This window comes from Pongo pygmaeus, chromosome 20 (genome assembly GCF_028885625.2).
Source record: "Pongo pygmaeus isolate AG05252 chromosome 20, NHGRI_mPonPyg2-v2.0_pri, whole genome shotgun sequence".
Lineage (NCBI taxonomy): Eukaryota > Metazoa > Chordata > Mammalia > Primates > Hominidae > Pongo > Pongo pygmaeus.
Window position 1 is genome coordinate 64,641,822 of NC_072393.2, and position 16,715 is coordinate 64,658,536.

The following is a 16,715-nucleotide window of genomic DNA, read 5'->3' on the forward strand; positions in this document are numbered from 1 at the left end:
TGCACTGTAGTTTTATTTTGATTTCCCTAATTACTAACGTTAAACATCTTTTCATATGCTTCCTTGCCATTTGCATATCTTTTTTGGTGAACTGTGTTCAAATGTTTTGCTTGGCTTTAAAAAAAAGTGGTTGAAATTGGTTGTTTTCTTATTGTTGAATTTTATTTATTCTTTTTTTTTGAGACGGAGTCTTGCTCTGTCACCCAGGCTGGAGTGCAATGGCATGATCTTGGCTCACTGCAACCTCTGCCACCCAGGTTCAAGTGATTCTCCTGCCTCAGCCTCCCAAGTAGCTGGGATTACAGGTGCACACCACCACACCTGGCTAATTTTTGTATTTTGAGTAGAGACAGGGTTTCACCATGTTGGCCAGGCTGGTCTTGAACTCCTGACCTCAAGTGATCTACCCATCTCGGCCTCCCGAAGTGGTAGGATTACAGTCGTGAGCCACCATGCCCATCCTTTAATTCTCTTTTAATCCACACAGAAGCCCAGAGCTCAAATCAGGGGCCCTGATATCTTCAACAAGGCCTGGCTCACGTGGGTTTATGGCGCAGGTCTGAGGAGCTCCTGGCTCCACCTTTCCCACCGATCCCGGTGTCCTTGCCTCACCCAGTCTGGGGCATTCCGCTCGGGCTTTAGCAGGATGATGTAGCACTTGGGACGAAGATGCTACCCAGCAGCCCTGCCATGGAAGCCAGGATGGAAAAGATCTCCACGGCCACAGTGGACTTGCCCTGTGTGCCGTGGTACAGGGGCAGGAAGGTTGTCCAGAAGCTGCAGAAAAGCAGCATGCTGAAGGTGAGGAACTTGGACTCGTTGAAGGCGTCTGGCAGACCCCTGGCCAGGAAGGCCACAAAGAAGGTGGCCCCAGCCAGGAGGCCCAGGTAGCCCAGCACACAGGACAAAGCGACAGCAGAGCCCTCTCAGCACTGGATGACAATGTGGCTGGGCTCTGAGGCCATGTCCCCGTCTGGGAGTGGTGGGGAAGTGCCCAGCCAGATGCCACAGAGAACAACCTGCAACAAGGAAGCAGCAAGGACCACTGAGGTGGAAGCGCCAGGTCCCAGGCACACCCAGACCCTGTCCCCTGGCTTGGTGACCCTGAAGGCCAAGACCACAGTGAGGGTCTTGCTATGGTGGACACAACAGCAATTGTGGTCTGGTAGAGGAGGCAGGTGGCAGCTGTGGGACAACCAAGGAAGGGCAAGGGACAGAGGGCACAGGGAGATGAGCAGCATGTAGCTGAGAGCTCTGTTGTTGGCCCTGACCACAGGTGTGTCTCGGTGCTTCAGGAACAGTCTGAGGACTAGCACTGCCAGGCTGGCCAGCGTGAGTCCCAGGGGGTCGTCAAAGGCCAGGAAGGTCTCTATCCTGGGCAGGCAGCCATCTCTGGTGCAGCTCGAGTGCTGCTTCTCTGGGCACAGAAGACATCTCTTCGTACCTGTGGGAGACACACATCCCTGCGTCTGCCACAGGATCATAATGACACCAGCCATGTGAAGGAAGGCTCCCTATGCACTAAACCAGCCTTACCAGCGTTTCACATCTATTCATTACTGATTGAAGGGGGCCTGCCCCTCCACACCTGTGGGTATTTCTCGCAAGGTGGAGACAAGAGACTGAGAAAAGAAATAAGACACAGAGACAAAGTATAGAGGAAGAAAAGTGGGCTCAGGGGACCGGCACTCAGCATACAGAGGTCCCACACAGGCACTGGTCTCTGAGTTCCCTCAGTATTTATTGATCACTGTCTCTACTATCTTGGCAAGGGGGATGTGGCAGGACTACAGGGTAATGGTGGGGAGAGGGTCAGCAGGAAAACGTGAGCAAAGGACTCTGTGTCATAAATAAGTTTAAGGAAAGGTGCTGTGCCTGTGATGTAACCAAGCGAGTTATAGAGAAACGCCACACTTTGAGACTAATTCAGGAGTCCTTTATCAGCTGGTGACCGAGATGGCTAGTGCTCAAAATTCTCTCAGCCCCGAAGAAGGGGCTAGATTTTCTTTTATACTTTGGTTTAGAGGAGGGGGAACCTAGCTGTAGCAACCTTACAGAAGTAAAACAGGCAAAAAAAGTTAAAAAGACAAATGGTTACAGGAAAACAAACAGTTCCAGGTACAGGGGCTTTAAATTCATCACAAGGTGATAGGTGCGGGGGCTCTGGGTGCTATCTGCCGGACACAAATGCGGGGGCTTTAGGGTACTATCACCCGAGCGAATTCCTGGGAACTGCAGACATAGCCTGCCACAGTACCTTATCAGTTAATTGCACTCTTTGATACGCTGAGAGTCAGCTTGCACAAGTTAAGTCCTTGAGGAAGGGAATGGGTAACGAGCCCTTGATGTCTTCCAAATGAAGGAGCCAAATGGAGTCCATCCAGTTTTCTCAGCTAAGGGAGAGTATTCATATTAAAACAAGGTACGGTATCACACCTGGATGTGCACATAGGCCAGATTTATGTTTGACTTTACACAAACATCTCAGTGCAGTAAAGAGCAGTACTGCTGCCAGCATGTCTCACCTCCAGCAATAAGACGGTTTTCTCCTATCCCAGTAAATAGAATGTACGATCAGGTTTTATACCGAGACATTCCATTCCCAGGGATGAGGAGCAGGAGACAGATGCTTTCCTCTTATCTCAAGTGCAAAGAGGCCTTCCTCTTTCACTAATCCTCCTCAGCACAGACCCTTTACAGGTGTTGGGCTGGGGGATGGTAAGGTCTTTCCCTTCCCACGAGGCCACATCTCAGGCTGTCTCAGGCAGGCAAACCTTGGACAATACCCAGGCTTTCTTGGGCAGAGGTCCCTGCGGCCTTCCACAGTGCATTGTGTCTCTGGGTACTCAAGACTGCAGAATGGCGATGACTTTTAACAAGCATATTGCCTGCGAACACATTTTTCACAAAGCACATCCTGCACAGCCCTACTCCATTAAACCTTGAGTCAATACAGCACATGTTTCTGTGAGCACAGGGTTGGGGCTAGGGTTACAGATTAACAGCATCTCAAGGCAGAAGAATTTTTCTTAGTACAGATCAAAATGGAGTTTCTTATGTCTTCCTTTTTCTACATAGTCACAGTAACAGTCTAATCTCTTTCTTTCCCCCACACTGATTTATAATTTTGAGATACCAGTGATGGGATGGGCCACATTAGATCCTGAGGCACAAGGAAAAATACACAGCCCGTATACATGTTTGCATGTTTTTTTTAAATGGTTAATTTTTTCCAAGTAGTAACAACAACTGCTCTTTTTGTTTTGTTGTTTGAGACAGGGTCTCACTCTTGACACCCAGGCTGGAATGCAGTGGCTTGATCACAGCTCACTGCAACCTCCACCTCCCAGGTAAAGCCATCTTCCCATCTTCCCCCTCAGCCTCCCGAGTAGCCGGGACTACAGGCATGCACCACCACACCCAGCTAATTTTTTTTATTATTGTTTTTGTAAAGACAGGGGCCTCACCCTGTTGCCCAGGCTGGTCTTGAACTCCTGGGCTCAAGCGATCCTCCCACCTTGGCCTCTCAAAGTGCTGGGATTACAGGTCTGAGCCACCACACTCGGCTGCACTCGGACTTTTGAACCATAAAAACTGTGAGATAAGAAATGTGCTTTGTTTCATACCCTTGTGGTAATTTGTTACAGCAGCTATAGAAACTAATGCAGGGAGCAACTGGGCATTGCCTATGCTCACAGTGGGAGTGTGAACTGGAACCACCACCAGTGTCTGTTAAAGCCACAGCTATGGCCTGGCATGGTGCCTCAGGCCTATAATCCCTGCACTTTGGGAAGCTGAGGCAGGAGGATTGCTTGAGCTCAAGGGTTCAAGAACAGCCTGGGCAACATAATGAGTCCCTGTCTCTACAAAAATAATTTTTTTAAAAATTAGCCAAGCATGGTGGGGTGGCATGCATGTGTAGTCCCAGCTACTCGGGAGGCTGAGGTGGGAGGATCTCTTGAGCCCAGGTGATCAAGGCTGCAGTGAACCACGTTCACACCACTGCACTCCAGCCTGGGCGACAGAGTGAGACCTCTTCTCAAAAAAAGAAAAAAAGAAAAGCTGCAGGTATGTCTACCTGTGGCCCAGCAATGCCACACCCAACAGAAATTCACCTGTATGTCCCCAAAAGACACAACAATGAGACACTGCTCATTGCAGCCGCTGATCAGCAGGCTTCTCAAATCCCCCATCCCTGCTGGAGTGGATGAAGAAGCCGTGGTGCGTCCACACAATGGGATCCCACCAGTCATTAGAACAAGAAAGCCACAACCACACAAAACCACCACTAGGATGAATCTCACAAACAACTGGGAGGAAAAAGCAAGACACAAAAGAACATTCACTGTGTGATTCCACTTATAGGACATTTAAAAATCAAGCAAAACCCATTGACACCAATAGAAGTCAGGGCGGTGGATGGGTCGCAGGGAGAAGACAATGGCTGGGAGGGGTATGAAAGCTTCTGGGGGGGCCAGGTTGTGCTCTGTTTCTTGATGAGAGGACCAGGGACACGGAATGTTTGCCAGGTGAGAATTCATTGGGCTGCACGCTTACGATCTATACATTTGTCTATATATTTCAATAAAACATTTACCTAATAATAATGACCTTTATTCATTCTTTCTCTTTCAGCCACTGTTAATAATAAGTGCTGAGACCAGCTCAGTCGGGGAGACCCTAACCCAGCGGTGCTAGAGGAATTAAAGACACACACACAGAAATATAGAGGTGTGGAGTGGGAAATCAGGGATCTCACAGCCTTCAAAGCTGAGAGCCTCGAACAGAGATTTACCCACATATTTACTGACAGCAAGCCAGTGATAAGCATTGTTTCTATGTGTTTGGCAAAGTGTATTCCCAGGTAAACTATTGACCTTCACTGGGCAGATCCTGGAATACTGACACACTGAAAAATACTACAGAAAAAACTCCTGATGTAGACTCTAATTCAGCTTGTGTGACTCTAATACTTTCATTTTGGGTGGTGAGTAAATGCCTTTCCTCACTCAGAGAAGGACTCAGTATCCCTAAACAGCATAGCTGAGTTATGACTGGTCTAATTTAGAGCTGCACCAACTTCATGTACCAAATAGGGACACCGCTGGCCTCTGTACTTCCCTCTGACTCGAATACACCAGAACTGGGATCATTTCTGCACCCTGGAAACTCACCTAGAGGTCCTCCTTCGTCAAATGCACTGTGATTCTGTCTCCCAGAGGGGCTCGCGGGTTGATTATGCCTATGTAGACAAAGTGGAATTGGCCCTCAGTGGTCTTCTGTCCATGGACAACGTCAAATTCTGTAATCAAATCTCCGCTGGCATCAAACATGATCTCTGTCCCATCGGGGGTCTTGAAATGCACGTTCCTGAGAGGATGAAGCAGCTGGGGAAGGATGGATGACACTGTAGATGGACAGGGCCAGTCCCAGGGCCTGTGCAAAATGCATCAGGCCCTCAGCCACTGTGGTGAGCAGGGGCTGCCTCAGACAGGGCCAATGTATCCATGAGGCACGGGAGACCCAGGGCTGTGATATTTGCAGGGGCCCATGAAAATGTTCTAATGTTAACTGCTTGTAAAAGCAAAGAAAAAAATTAAAAAGTAATTAATGGGCCATGAACAGTGGCTCAAGCCTGTGGTCCCAGCACTTTGGGAGGCCGAGGCAGGCGGATCACGAGGTCAGGAGCTCAAGACCAGTCTGACCAATATGGTGAAACGCCGTCCCTACTAAAAATACAAAAATTAGCCAGGCGTGGTGGCTCACGCCTGTAATCCCAGCCACTCAGGAAGCTGAGGCAGAAGAGTCACTTGAACCCGGGAGGTGGAGGTTGCAGTGAGCCAAGATCATGCCACTACACTCCAGCCTGGGCGACAGAGCAAGACTCTGTCTCAAAAAAAAAGTAATAATGAACATATAGTAATGAGTCCAGCCCAGGATATATTCATCTTTATACCAAGGCAATGGTAAAATTGAATTAAGAATTTTTTTTCCATGGAGGAAGGAACGCACAAAAGCCACAGTGTGGCCCTTGCTCCAGGGATTCCATCTGAGCAAACACTTCCTCCTTGGTCTTCCCATCACACTCCAAGTGGAGTAAAATCCTGGCAGGACCTACACAGGTCGGTCCCTGAACACCTAGACATCCTGATCCCTCAGTCACAAAGCTAGTATGGACTTAAGACTCCTCATCCTGGCCAGGCATGGTAGCTCATGCCTGTGATCCCAGCACTAATCCCAAAGTGGGCAGATCGCTTGAGCCCAGAAGTTTGAGACCAGCCTGAGCATCATGGCGAAAATACAAAAATTAGCTGGGCGTGGTGGTGCATGCTTGTAGTCCCAGCTACTCAGGAGGCTGAAGGATCGCTTGAGCCCAGGAGGTTGAGACTGCAGTGAGCTGTGAACGCATCACTGTACTCCAGCTTGAACAACAGAGCAAAACGCTGTCTTAACACAAAACGAAACGAAAAATTCCTCAGCCCAGCACGGTGGCTCATGCCTGTAATCCTAGCACTTTGGGAGGCCAAGGTGGGCAAATCATCTGAGGTCAGGAATTCAAGACTAGCCTGACCAACATGGTGAAACCCCATCTCTACTAAAAATACAAAATTAGCCAGGCGTGATGGCACATGCCTGTAATCCCAGCTACTTGGGAGGCTGAGGCAGAAGAATTGCTTGAACCCAGGAGGCAAAGGTTGCAGTTAGCTGAGATCACACCATTGCACTCCAGCCTGGACAGAGCAAACCTCCGTCTCAGAAAAAAAAAAAAAAAATTCTTCGTCCAGTGCTCCTGCTAAGATGTGGCTCAGGGCTGTGAACACAAGATATCCTCACTGAGGAGCACTGCCCCTGTCCTCCCCCGATAGGAGACCAAGTGAGTTTCCTGCTGTCTGCCCTTCCCTGAATCATCTACTCCACACTTTGTTTTTGAGACAAGGTCTTGCTCTGTTGCCCTGGCTGGAGTGCAGTGGCACCATCGTGGCTTGCTGTAGCCTTGACCTCCTGGGCTCAAGCGATCCTCACACCTGAGCCTTCCAAGGAGTTGTGACTACAGGCGTGCACCATCACGCCTGTTTTTTTTTTTTTTTTTTAAAGACAGAGTCTCGCTCTGTCGCCCAGGCTGGAGTGCAGTGGTGTAATCTCGGCTCACTGCAAGCTCTGCCTCCCAGGTTGAAGGAATTCTCCTACCTCAGCCTCCTGAGTAGCTGGGACTACAGGCGCCCACCACCACGCCTGGCTAATTTTTTGTATTTTTAGTAGAGATGGGGTTTCACTGTGTTAGCCAGGATGGTCTCAAAATCTCCTGACCTCGTAATCCACCTGCCTCTGCCTCCCAAAGTGTGGGGGTTACAGGCGTGAGCCACCGTGCCCGGCCCACGCTTGGCTGATTTAAAAAATTTTTTATAGATTCAATGTCTTACTGTGTTTCCCTGGCTGATCTTGAACTCCTGGGCTCGAGTGATCCTCCTACATTGGTCTCCCAAAGTATTGGGACTACAGGCGTGAGCCACCATGCTCAGCCCCACTCCACACGTTCGCCTCTCACCAGCCAGGGATGGAAGTCCCAGGCATCAGCACACCCCTGGTCCCCATGCTTGCAGCCTGCCAGAGCCTGCAGGGCCTGGGCAATGGTGTAGAACGCTGTGTAGGTGATGTGTACTTTACTCTCCTTCTGGAAAGGGTAGTGGTCAACCCTCAGACTCTCATTTCCTGAGCAGAACTGGACTCCCACAGCTGCTGTGCTTTTCCCTGCTGGCCCCCAGCTCCTATGGGGCCATGTGCACTTGAAGGTGACCTCCCAGAATCTCCATATGAACATTTCTGGGGTCCTGGCAGGGCGTAGGGAAGTCGGGGGGCTGGCTGTTGCAAAGCAGGAGACTGAATGAGCCCTGCAGGACCCAGAAGGCACTGGCACGGTCAGGGCCAGCGCCATGTGCAGAGTGTCCCAGCTGACACAGACCTGGCCCAGGATGCGTCAGCCTGCCAGGCACTGCAGGATGAGTCGGAAGTGCTAGCTGTTAAGGAAGACCAGGATGATGGTGGCCGTACAGCTCTCCATCTGCCGGATGATGTTTTTCATCTTCAGGGACGCCCGGGTGGGGATGTGGAGTTGGAACTCGATACAGACCCCAGCCTGGCCCAGCTCCTGGACGACCAGAGAGCTGTTCTGCAGCTCAAAGTCATCCCCCTGCGCCAGGACGCCCACCCAAGACCATCGGAAGTGAAGCACCAGCTGCACCACTGCGTGGGTGGTCGTGAGGTGATTGAGCAGGGTCCAAAGGAAGGATGGGAACTGGGTCTTGTCGCTGAGGCTGGCCAGTGTGGAGGAGGGACTGACCTGTGCGGGAAGAGGCCAGGGCAATGGGGAGGGGTGAGGAGCAGGAGCTCAGGCACCTGCTGACCACCAGGTTCAAAGAAAGCCAGGTTGACCCATACGTCCCTGGTGGCCCTGGGTGGGTCCCCCAATTTTGTCACTGAAAGCTCACACCTATAATCACAGCACTGAGAGGCCGAGGCGGGCAGATCACTTGAGGTCAGGAGTTCAAGACCAGCCTGGCCAACAAAGTGAAACCCCATCTCTACTAAAAATACAAAAATTATCCAGGCATGATGGTGGGTGCCTGTAATCCCAGCTACTTGGTAGGCTGTGGCAGGAGAATCACTTGAACCGGGAGGCAGAGGTTGCAGTGAGCTGAAATCGCGCCACTGCACCTTAGCCTGGGTGACAGAATGAGACTCCGTCTCAAAAAAAAAAGTCCCACATAAGGCTGGGCATGGTGGCTCACGTATATCGCAGTGCTTTGGGAGGCCAAGTTGGGAGGACTGCTAGAGCCCAGGAGGTCGAGACCGGCCTGGGCAACACAGTAAGACCCCTGTTCTAAAAAGACATGGAGAGAGAGAGACACACACACAGAGAAAGAGACACAGAGAGAGAGACACACACACAGAGAAAGAGATACAGAGAGAGAGAGACAGAGACACAGAGAGACACACACAGAGAGAGACACAGAGAGACAGAGAGAAAGAGAGACAGAGACAGAGAGAGACAGAGTCAGACAGAGAGACAGACAGACAGAGAGACAGAGAAAGGAGGGAAGGCAGGCAGTAAGGGAAGGAGGGAGGGATGGAGGAGGGAGGGAGGGGAGAGAGAGCAAGCCAAGCAGGCACAGAAAGAAAAAAAAAGGAGAAAAGGAAAGGAAGAAAGAAGAAGGCCAGATGTGGTGGCTCATACCTGTAATCCCAGCACCTTGGGAGGTAGAAGTGAGCAGATCACTTGAGGCCAGGCTGGTCTTGAACTCCTGACCTCAGGTGATCAGCCTGCCACAGCCTCCCAGAGTGCTGGGATTACAGTTGTGAGCCGCAGCACCCAGCCCCAAGGAATAATTGAACTTAATGTTCATTCCTCTCGTTTTGCCCACTTCAAACTTATGTTTCTGCTTCTTTGTCAAGCTGGGTTTTTGTTGTTTTTTTTGAGACAGGGTTTCACTGTCACCCAAGCTAGAGTGCAGTGGCAGGAGCACAGCTTACTACATCCTCCACCTACTGGGCTCAAGAGATCTTCCTGCCTCAGGGGACCACAGATGTGCACTGCCCGCCACCCCTAGTTAAAAAAAATTATTTTGTAGAGATGGGGTCTCACTATGTTTCCCAGCCTGGTCTTAAACTCCTGGGATCAAGTGATCCTCCTGCCTCAGCAGGCCTGGGGATCCGATTCTAGTTCCGGTTTGCACAGCGCCGACAACTCTGGGACTACAGGCTGGAGCCACGGTGCGCGGCCTGGGATTCGGACTCTAGTTCCGGTTTCCACAGCGCCGACAACTCCGGGGTTACAGGCTGGAGCCACCATGCCGGGCCTGGGGTTCGGATTCTAGTTCCAGTTCGCCCAGCGTGGATGGACGATTCTTCACTGGCAGCGGCAATGACTCGGAACCTATTTGTGTTGTTAGGCCACGCTATGATCTTTGTCAGTTTTTGCCTGCTTGTCGATTTGCCAATGAAGAGACTACTCTTCGTGCCCCGGAAGATAAAGTTCTATGAAATCGGGGTCAACGAGGTTTTGTGTCTGTGTTTGCTTCTGACCTGTGGCTGAGGCACAGGATGAAACTGCTCAGTCTGTGGGGTCTGTTGGATCAGAGTCTTTAACACACTCCTTGTGTGGGTGTAAAACATTCTCCTACCGCCAGAGAGTAGTAAGGAAATAGGCTATGCCAAGGTTATGGGGTCTGAACGGAAAGGTGCTCTGGTCGGATTGGTTTACACAGACCCATAAGGCTGACGCAACAGGTAGAGCTGCCAGATTCGAACTGTAGTTACCAATAATTAATGTATATTTCAAAACTGCAAAAAGATCATATCTTAAATGTTCACATTGCAAAAAATGATAAGGATGTGAGGAGATGGATATGTTGATTAGCCCAATTTAATCATTCCATAATGTATACATATATCGAGACATCATATTGTACCCCATAGTATATACAATTATTATTCCTCAATTAGAAAAAATAACCTGGCAATATCAAGTGATGGCAAGTGGAGTGACTGGAAGTCTTATGCATGTCTGGTGAGAATGCAAAATGAACTGGTTGCTTTGGAAAACATTGTGGCAATGTTTAAATAAAGGTAAACAGGCCAGCCATGGTGGCTCTGGCCCGTAGTCCCAGCACTTTGGGAGGCTGAGGTGGGAGGATTGTTTGAACCCAGGAGTTAGAAACCAGCCTAGGTCACAACGTGAGACTTTGTCTCTACAGAAAATGAAAACTAAATAAAAAATTAAAAAATTAGCCGAGTCTGGTCTCATGCATCTGTGGTGCCAGCTACTCAGAAGCTGAGGTGGGAGGATCACTTGAGCTAGGAGGTCAAGGCTGTAGTGAGCTATGATCGAGTCACTGCACTCCAGCCTGGGCAACAGAGCCAGACCCTGTCTCCAAAAATAAAATAAAGTGGTAAACATATTCATTTTCTAAAAAAGAAAAAAATCACCGGAGGGACTATGTGAAGAACTGTCTGCAGAGACAGTTTGGGAAACTGGGACAGAAATGGGTGATGGCACACATAGGTAAAGAGAAATTCCCTGGGCTGATCAACTCATGAAGAGATTTGTTCATTCCACAAACACTTGTTCATTCAACAAACACACTTACCTGTGCCTGGCACTGCTCTAAGCGCCAAGGGTTGGCGGTGGACAAGACAGGGGAGAATCTCTGCCTCACCTGTGCAGTTGCTGCAGCACAATGAGGAGGCAAGCAACCCATGCTTCAGACAGAGACAGAAAGCAAGAAGGAAAAATGGAGTGAGGTGCTAAGGCAGGGCCGGTGAGACGGGCTGACCAGGATCCAGACAGACAGGACGAGTCCCAGCCATCCAGGTGGGATTCTGAGAATCAGCCGCTGCCTGAGGCTTTAGAGGGACACTCCTGAAGGTTCCCCAGCCTTCAGGGGCTCTCCACCAAACACCCTGGTAGCTGCTTACCTTGAAGACTCCAAGCCAGCTGGTGGAGCAGTGAAATCAAACAGGGTGACATTGTACAGGTGGACGATGGAGAAGCTGGCCCTGACCACCACGTCCCCTGGACAGTCAAAGCAGGGGCTCTTCTCTGGCAACCGCCAGCCTGTTGGGCCAGAAACAGCAGCCCCAGAGAGAGATCCCACAAGGGTGGGAAGCAGAGAGCACAGCAACATGTCTGTGGTGCGCTGACAGCCAGCAACGGCAGCCCCCGTGTGGGCTGCTTCCACCAGTGATGGGGGGCTTTCATCTGGGAGCTCACCCCTCAATCCAGGACCTGGGGGCTGGGGACACAGCTGGAGCCCCAGACATCCAGGCCCTGGGAGAACAGTGGCCACTCAGACCCGGGGCCATTAAAACTTGTACTTCCTCCTCCTGTGGTTTCTTTGCCTCTGCCCAGGCCAGGGGTAACAGCCCCCAGGCCTCATCTGTAGACTTCAGAGAGGGAGGTTGATGAGTCCTGACTGTGTCCTCAGGGACTCTGCAAACCCAGCAGCAGCTGCACTCAGGGTCCCCAGGTCACTGGTTTTGGAGAGGCCCCAGGAGGGTACAAGAGGCAAAGAATCGCCTGAGCCCTCCTGCCTCAGTTGGCAGTGTTTGGAGATGGGGACATCCCCAGAGCTTCAGTGGCCCTGGGTTAACACCTCCTGCCTGGGGGCTCCCAGAGGGTCCCAGGCAAGGGTAAAGCATGTTCAGCCCCCAGAGGGCTGGCCCAGGCTAAGCTGCTGCGTTTCTGTGGTCAGGAAGGCCAGTTCCAGGCGGAGGGTGGAGGATAGGCTGCAAAGTGACTCCCTAACATAGTGCTCACAACCCCAGGAGATGCGGCTGTGAGGCAGGAAAATAGAGGGAATTGGAGGTTAAATAAAGGGCAAACTGAGTAAAAGCAGAAGCAAGGTGAAGGGACGGGTAAGCAAAAAGCAAAATATGGGCAGGTGCAGTGGCTCATGCCATAATCCCAGCACACTGGGAGGCGGGGGCAGGCAGATCACCTGAGGTCAGGAGTTCAAGACCAGCCTGGCCAACATGGTGAAACCTCATCTCTACTAAAAATACAAAAATTAGCCAGGCATAGTAGCACACGCCTGTAGTCCCAGCTACTCAGGAGGCTGAGGCAGGAAAATGACTTGAAGCTGGGAGGCGGAGGTTGCTGTAAGCCAAGATCGTGCTACTGCACTCTAGCCTGGGCAACAGAGCGAGACACCATCTCAAGGAAAAAAAAAAAAAAAAAAAAAAAAAGAATTAACTTAGTGGTATGTGAATTATTCCAGACCTTATCACTTTAGAGAAAATACCACACTAAAAAGTGAACTGAGGAGGCTGGGCGTGGTGGCTAACGCCTGTAATCCCAGCGCTCTGAGAGTCCGAGGCGGGTGGATCACGAGGTCAAGAGATTGAGACCATCCTGGCCAACATGGTGAAATCCCATCTCTACTAAAAATACAAAAATTAGCTGGGCGTGGTGGCACGTGCCTGTAGTCTGAGCTACTTGAGAGGTTGAGGCAGGAGAATCGCTTGAACCTGGGAGGCAGAGGTTGCAGTGAGCCAAGGTCGTGCCACTGTACTCTAGCCTGGGTGACAGAGCAAGACTTTGTCTCCAAAACAAACAAACAAAACAACAACAACAACAAAAAACCTCACCATGTTCTTGATTTGTGTGTCCCTGATCACTAGTCAGATCGGACTTTTCTTCACGTTGGTTAGCCCCATGTATGTAAGAGGGTCGTAGCTTTCTAAGCTGGGGGCAGGCTTGGTGAGCTTTTTTTTTCTTTTCTTTTTTTTTTCTTTTCAGAGATGAGGTCTCACCCTGTCGCCCAGGATGGCAAACTCCTGGGCTCAAGCAATCCTCCCACCTCAGCCTCCCAAGTAGCTGGGACTACAGGCATGTGCCACCATGCCAGGCTAACGTTTAAATGTTTTGTAGAGATGGAGCCCAGTTCCATCTGGAATTGATTTTTGAGTGTAAGGGTGCCACATGCGGTCTTCCTTAGAAAGGTTCAAAGAGGGGTCCTTTAAACTGGGATTCTAGGTCTTCTCCCATAGCTTCAACTCAAACAGTTCTGCATTTTTTTTTTTAGACATGAGGTCTCACTCTGTCACCCAGGCTGGAGTGCAGTGGCAATGCATCATAGCTCACTGCAGCCTTGAACTCCTGGGCTCAAGTCATCCTCCTGACTCAGCCTCCTGAGGAGCTGAGACTACAGAAAGAGCCACCATGCCTGGCTGATTTTTCTATTTTTTTGTAGAGATGGGGTTTTGCCATGTTGCATAGGCTGGTCTCAAACTCCCGGGCTTAAGGGATTCTCCCACCTCGGCCCCACAAAGTGCTGGGATTACAAGTGTGAGCCATTGCACCTGGCCGAAATAACATTTTTATCGAGATATAATTCACACAGCATAAAATTCACCCTTCTTTTTTTTTTTTTTTGAAATGGAGTCTCACTCTGTCGCCCAGTCTGGAGTGCAATGGCACAATCTCCACCCACTGCAACCTCTGCGTCCCAGGTTCAAGCAATTTGCCTGCCTCAGCCTCCAGAGTAGCTGGGATTACAGGTACCCACCACCACGCTCAGCTAATTTTTAAAATTTTTTAGTAAAGACGGGGTTTCACCATGTTGGCCAGGCTGGTCTTGAACTCCTGACCTCAAGTGATCTGCCCATCTCAGCCTCCCAAAGTGCTTGGATTACAGGTGTGAGTGACTGTGCCCAGCCAAACCTTTTACAGTTCAGTAGTTTTTGGTACATTCTCCGGATTATGCAATCATCACCAGCATCTAATTTCAGCATCTTTTCATCACCCCCAAAAGAATTCCCCTTGCCCCTTCTTCTAGCCCCTGGCACCCATAACAGTTCTGCTTTTAGCTGATTTATACTTTTTTTTTAATTGGGGTTTTGAGTAAGATTTAATTTGGTACAAAGATTTCTACTGCTTAAAAAAAATTTGGGCCAGGCACGGTGGCTCACGCCTGTAATCCCAGCACTTTAGGAGGCCGAGGCGGGTGGATCACCTGAGGTCAGGAGTTCGAGACCAGCCTGGCCAGCATGGTAAAACCCCATCTCTACTGAAAATACAAAAAATTAGCTGAGTGTGGTGGTGGGCACCTGTAATCCCAGCTACTCTGGAGGCTTACGCAGGAGAATCACTTGAACCCGAGAGGCGGAGGTTGCAGTAAGCCAAGATCACGCCTTTGCACTCCAGCCTGGGCAACAAGAGCAAGACTCTTTTTCAAAAAAACAAAACAAAACAAAACAAAACAAAAAAAACTGAAACCTCTGCTAGATACCAGGCTGCCTCCCAATGGATCTAGAGTTACCAGGTGGCCTATGATGGTGTCTAGATCCGGACTCTAGAGACAGACTAAGTCAGTGTTCTCTCAAGGGAGATTTCCCAAATGGGTGGCAGTTATAAATGCACACATGAGCCTTCACTGCCCCAAAGGGCCACGCCAATTTCAGCTACCAAGAAAATGAACCATGTCATTACAAGTGCCTAATTTTCAAGAAGGAGGATAATAAGCCCTTAGCACCCTAATTTGGTTTTCCCATAGTGGTTTCTGCACAAAGTGGCATTCACACACAACATTCCAGGGACCAGCCACCAGCAACAGAAGATGCAGAGGCACAGCTCTGATTATCCAGCTGAGGCACCCCCTCCCCTCCCTGCCACTCCTGGGACTCTTAATCTCCAGGCCCCGTTTTATTTTCTTCTAGGTATTTATATTTCCATGAAGCATCTGCTTTGTTTACTGGTGTTTGCCCCATGAACATGGGCTTCCAAGGGGCTAAAACCCTATCAGTCCCTCTCACTGATATGCTCCCACCCCAGTGTCCAGAACAGTGCCTGGTACACATAGGCCCTCAATAAACAGCTGTTCAGCAGATGCATGGTGGTCAGGCCCAGGCCCCTGGAGGTGGGTCCTCCTCTCCTTCCTTAGCTCACACTCTCCTGCTTCTTCTTCAGCAATGAGCAGCTTCAGCTACCCTGAGCTCAGTCCCAGAGCTGAGGACCCTCCTTGCATCATGATCTCACCCCCACCTGATTTTCAGATACAAAACGAGTATGTGTGGAATCCTACTATTCTGGCACATGGTTACATTGTAGACATATTAATATTAAAACTTATTTATATGAAATGTACTTATGTAACGTTTCGTTAAAGTATATGAAATATAGGACACATTGATATTAATTCCATGTTTTTCTTTTTCTTTCTTTTTTTTTTTTTTTGAGACAGAGTCTCTGTTGCCCAGGCAAGGCTGGAGTGCGTTGGCAGGTCTCGGCTCACTGCAACCTCGGCTTTCCCAGTCAAGCGATTCTCCTACCTCAGCCTCCCGAGTAGCTGGGATTACAGGCATGAGCCACCATGCCTGGCTAACTTTTGTATTTTTAGTAGAGACAGGGTTTCACCATGTTGGCCAGGCTGGTCTGAAACACCCGACCTCAGGTGATCCGCCTGCCTCGGCCTCCCGAGTTCTGGGATTACACGCGTGACCCACCGCGCCCGGCCTCCTTGTTTTTCTTGAGTTTACATATAACTGAGCTTTCTTTTTTCTTTCTTTTTTTTTGTGGGGGGGGGGGACGGAGTCTCGCTCTGTCACCCAGGCTGGAAAACTGGAGTGCAATGGAGCGATCTCGGCTCACTGCAACCTCTGCCTTCCGGGTTCAAGTGATTCTCCTGCCTCAGCCTCCTGAGTAGCTGGGATTACAGGCATGCGCCACCACGCCCAGGTAATTTTTGTATTTTTAGTAGAGACGGGGTTTCACCATATTGGTCAGGCTGGTCTCGAACTCCTGACCTCGTGATCCGCCTGCCTCGGCCTCCCAAAGTGCTGGGATTACAGGCGTGAGTCACCGCGCCCGGCCGACGTCCTGTATTTTTATTTGCTAAGTGTGGCGATCCTAGTCTGGGCCATACTTGTACTAAACATATTTATATTAAAAACAATGTTTTAACATACTACTCTTGGACACTGTATAAAACGGTCGCGTGTCTGGAACGCCCTCGTTTTGCCCCGCGGCCGCACCGTACATGCGCATCTCCGCAGCCGCCACCTTCTCCACTTCCCTCAGCAGCGCACCTTACGCTGCGCGACCCGTTGCCAAGGCGACTGGAACCGCGGCCCGAGGTTACTGGAGGGCACGGCGGGGGCGGGGCGCTCATCCCAGGCGGCTTCTGATTGGTCCCGGCCGCCTCGTGCGTCACAGCCCCGCC

General features: G+C 50.3%; 1 protein-coding gene across 1 annotated transcript; it reads right to left on the reverse strand.

Annotated features, from left to right (window-relative positions):
* Window positions 1–66: 66 nt before the first annotated feature.
* Window positions 67–16,540, reverse strand: LOC129021128 (vomeronasal type-2 receptor 116-like). Its single transcript, XM_063657398.1, is given in 10 exon segments — window positions 67–665; window positions 668–1,135; window positions 1,138–1,226; window positions 1,228–1,444; window positions 5,177–5,387; window positions 7,547–8,385; window positions 11,145–11,224; window positions 11,473–11,611; window positions 11,699–11,824; window positions 16,462–16,540. Coding segments are annotated over 10 exon segments (2,367 nt in total). The 3' UTR covers window positions 67–546.
* Between the last annotated feature and the right edge of the window lie 175 nt (window positions 16,541–16,715).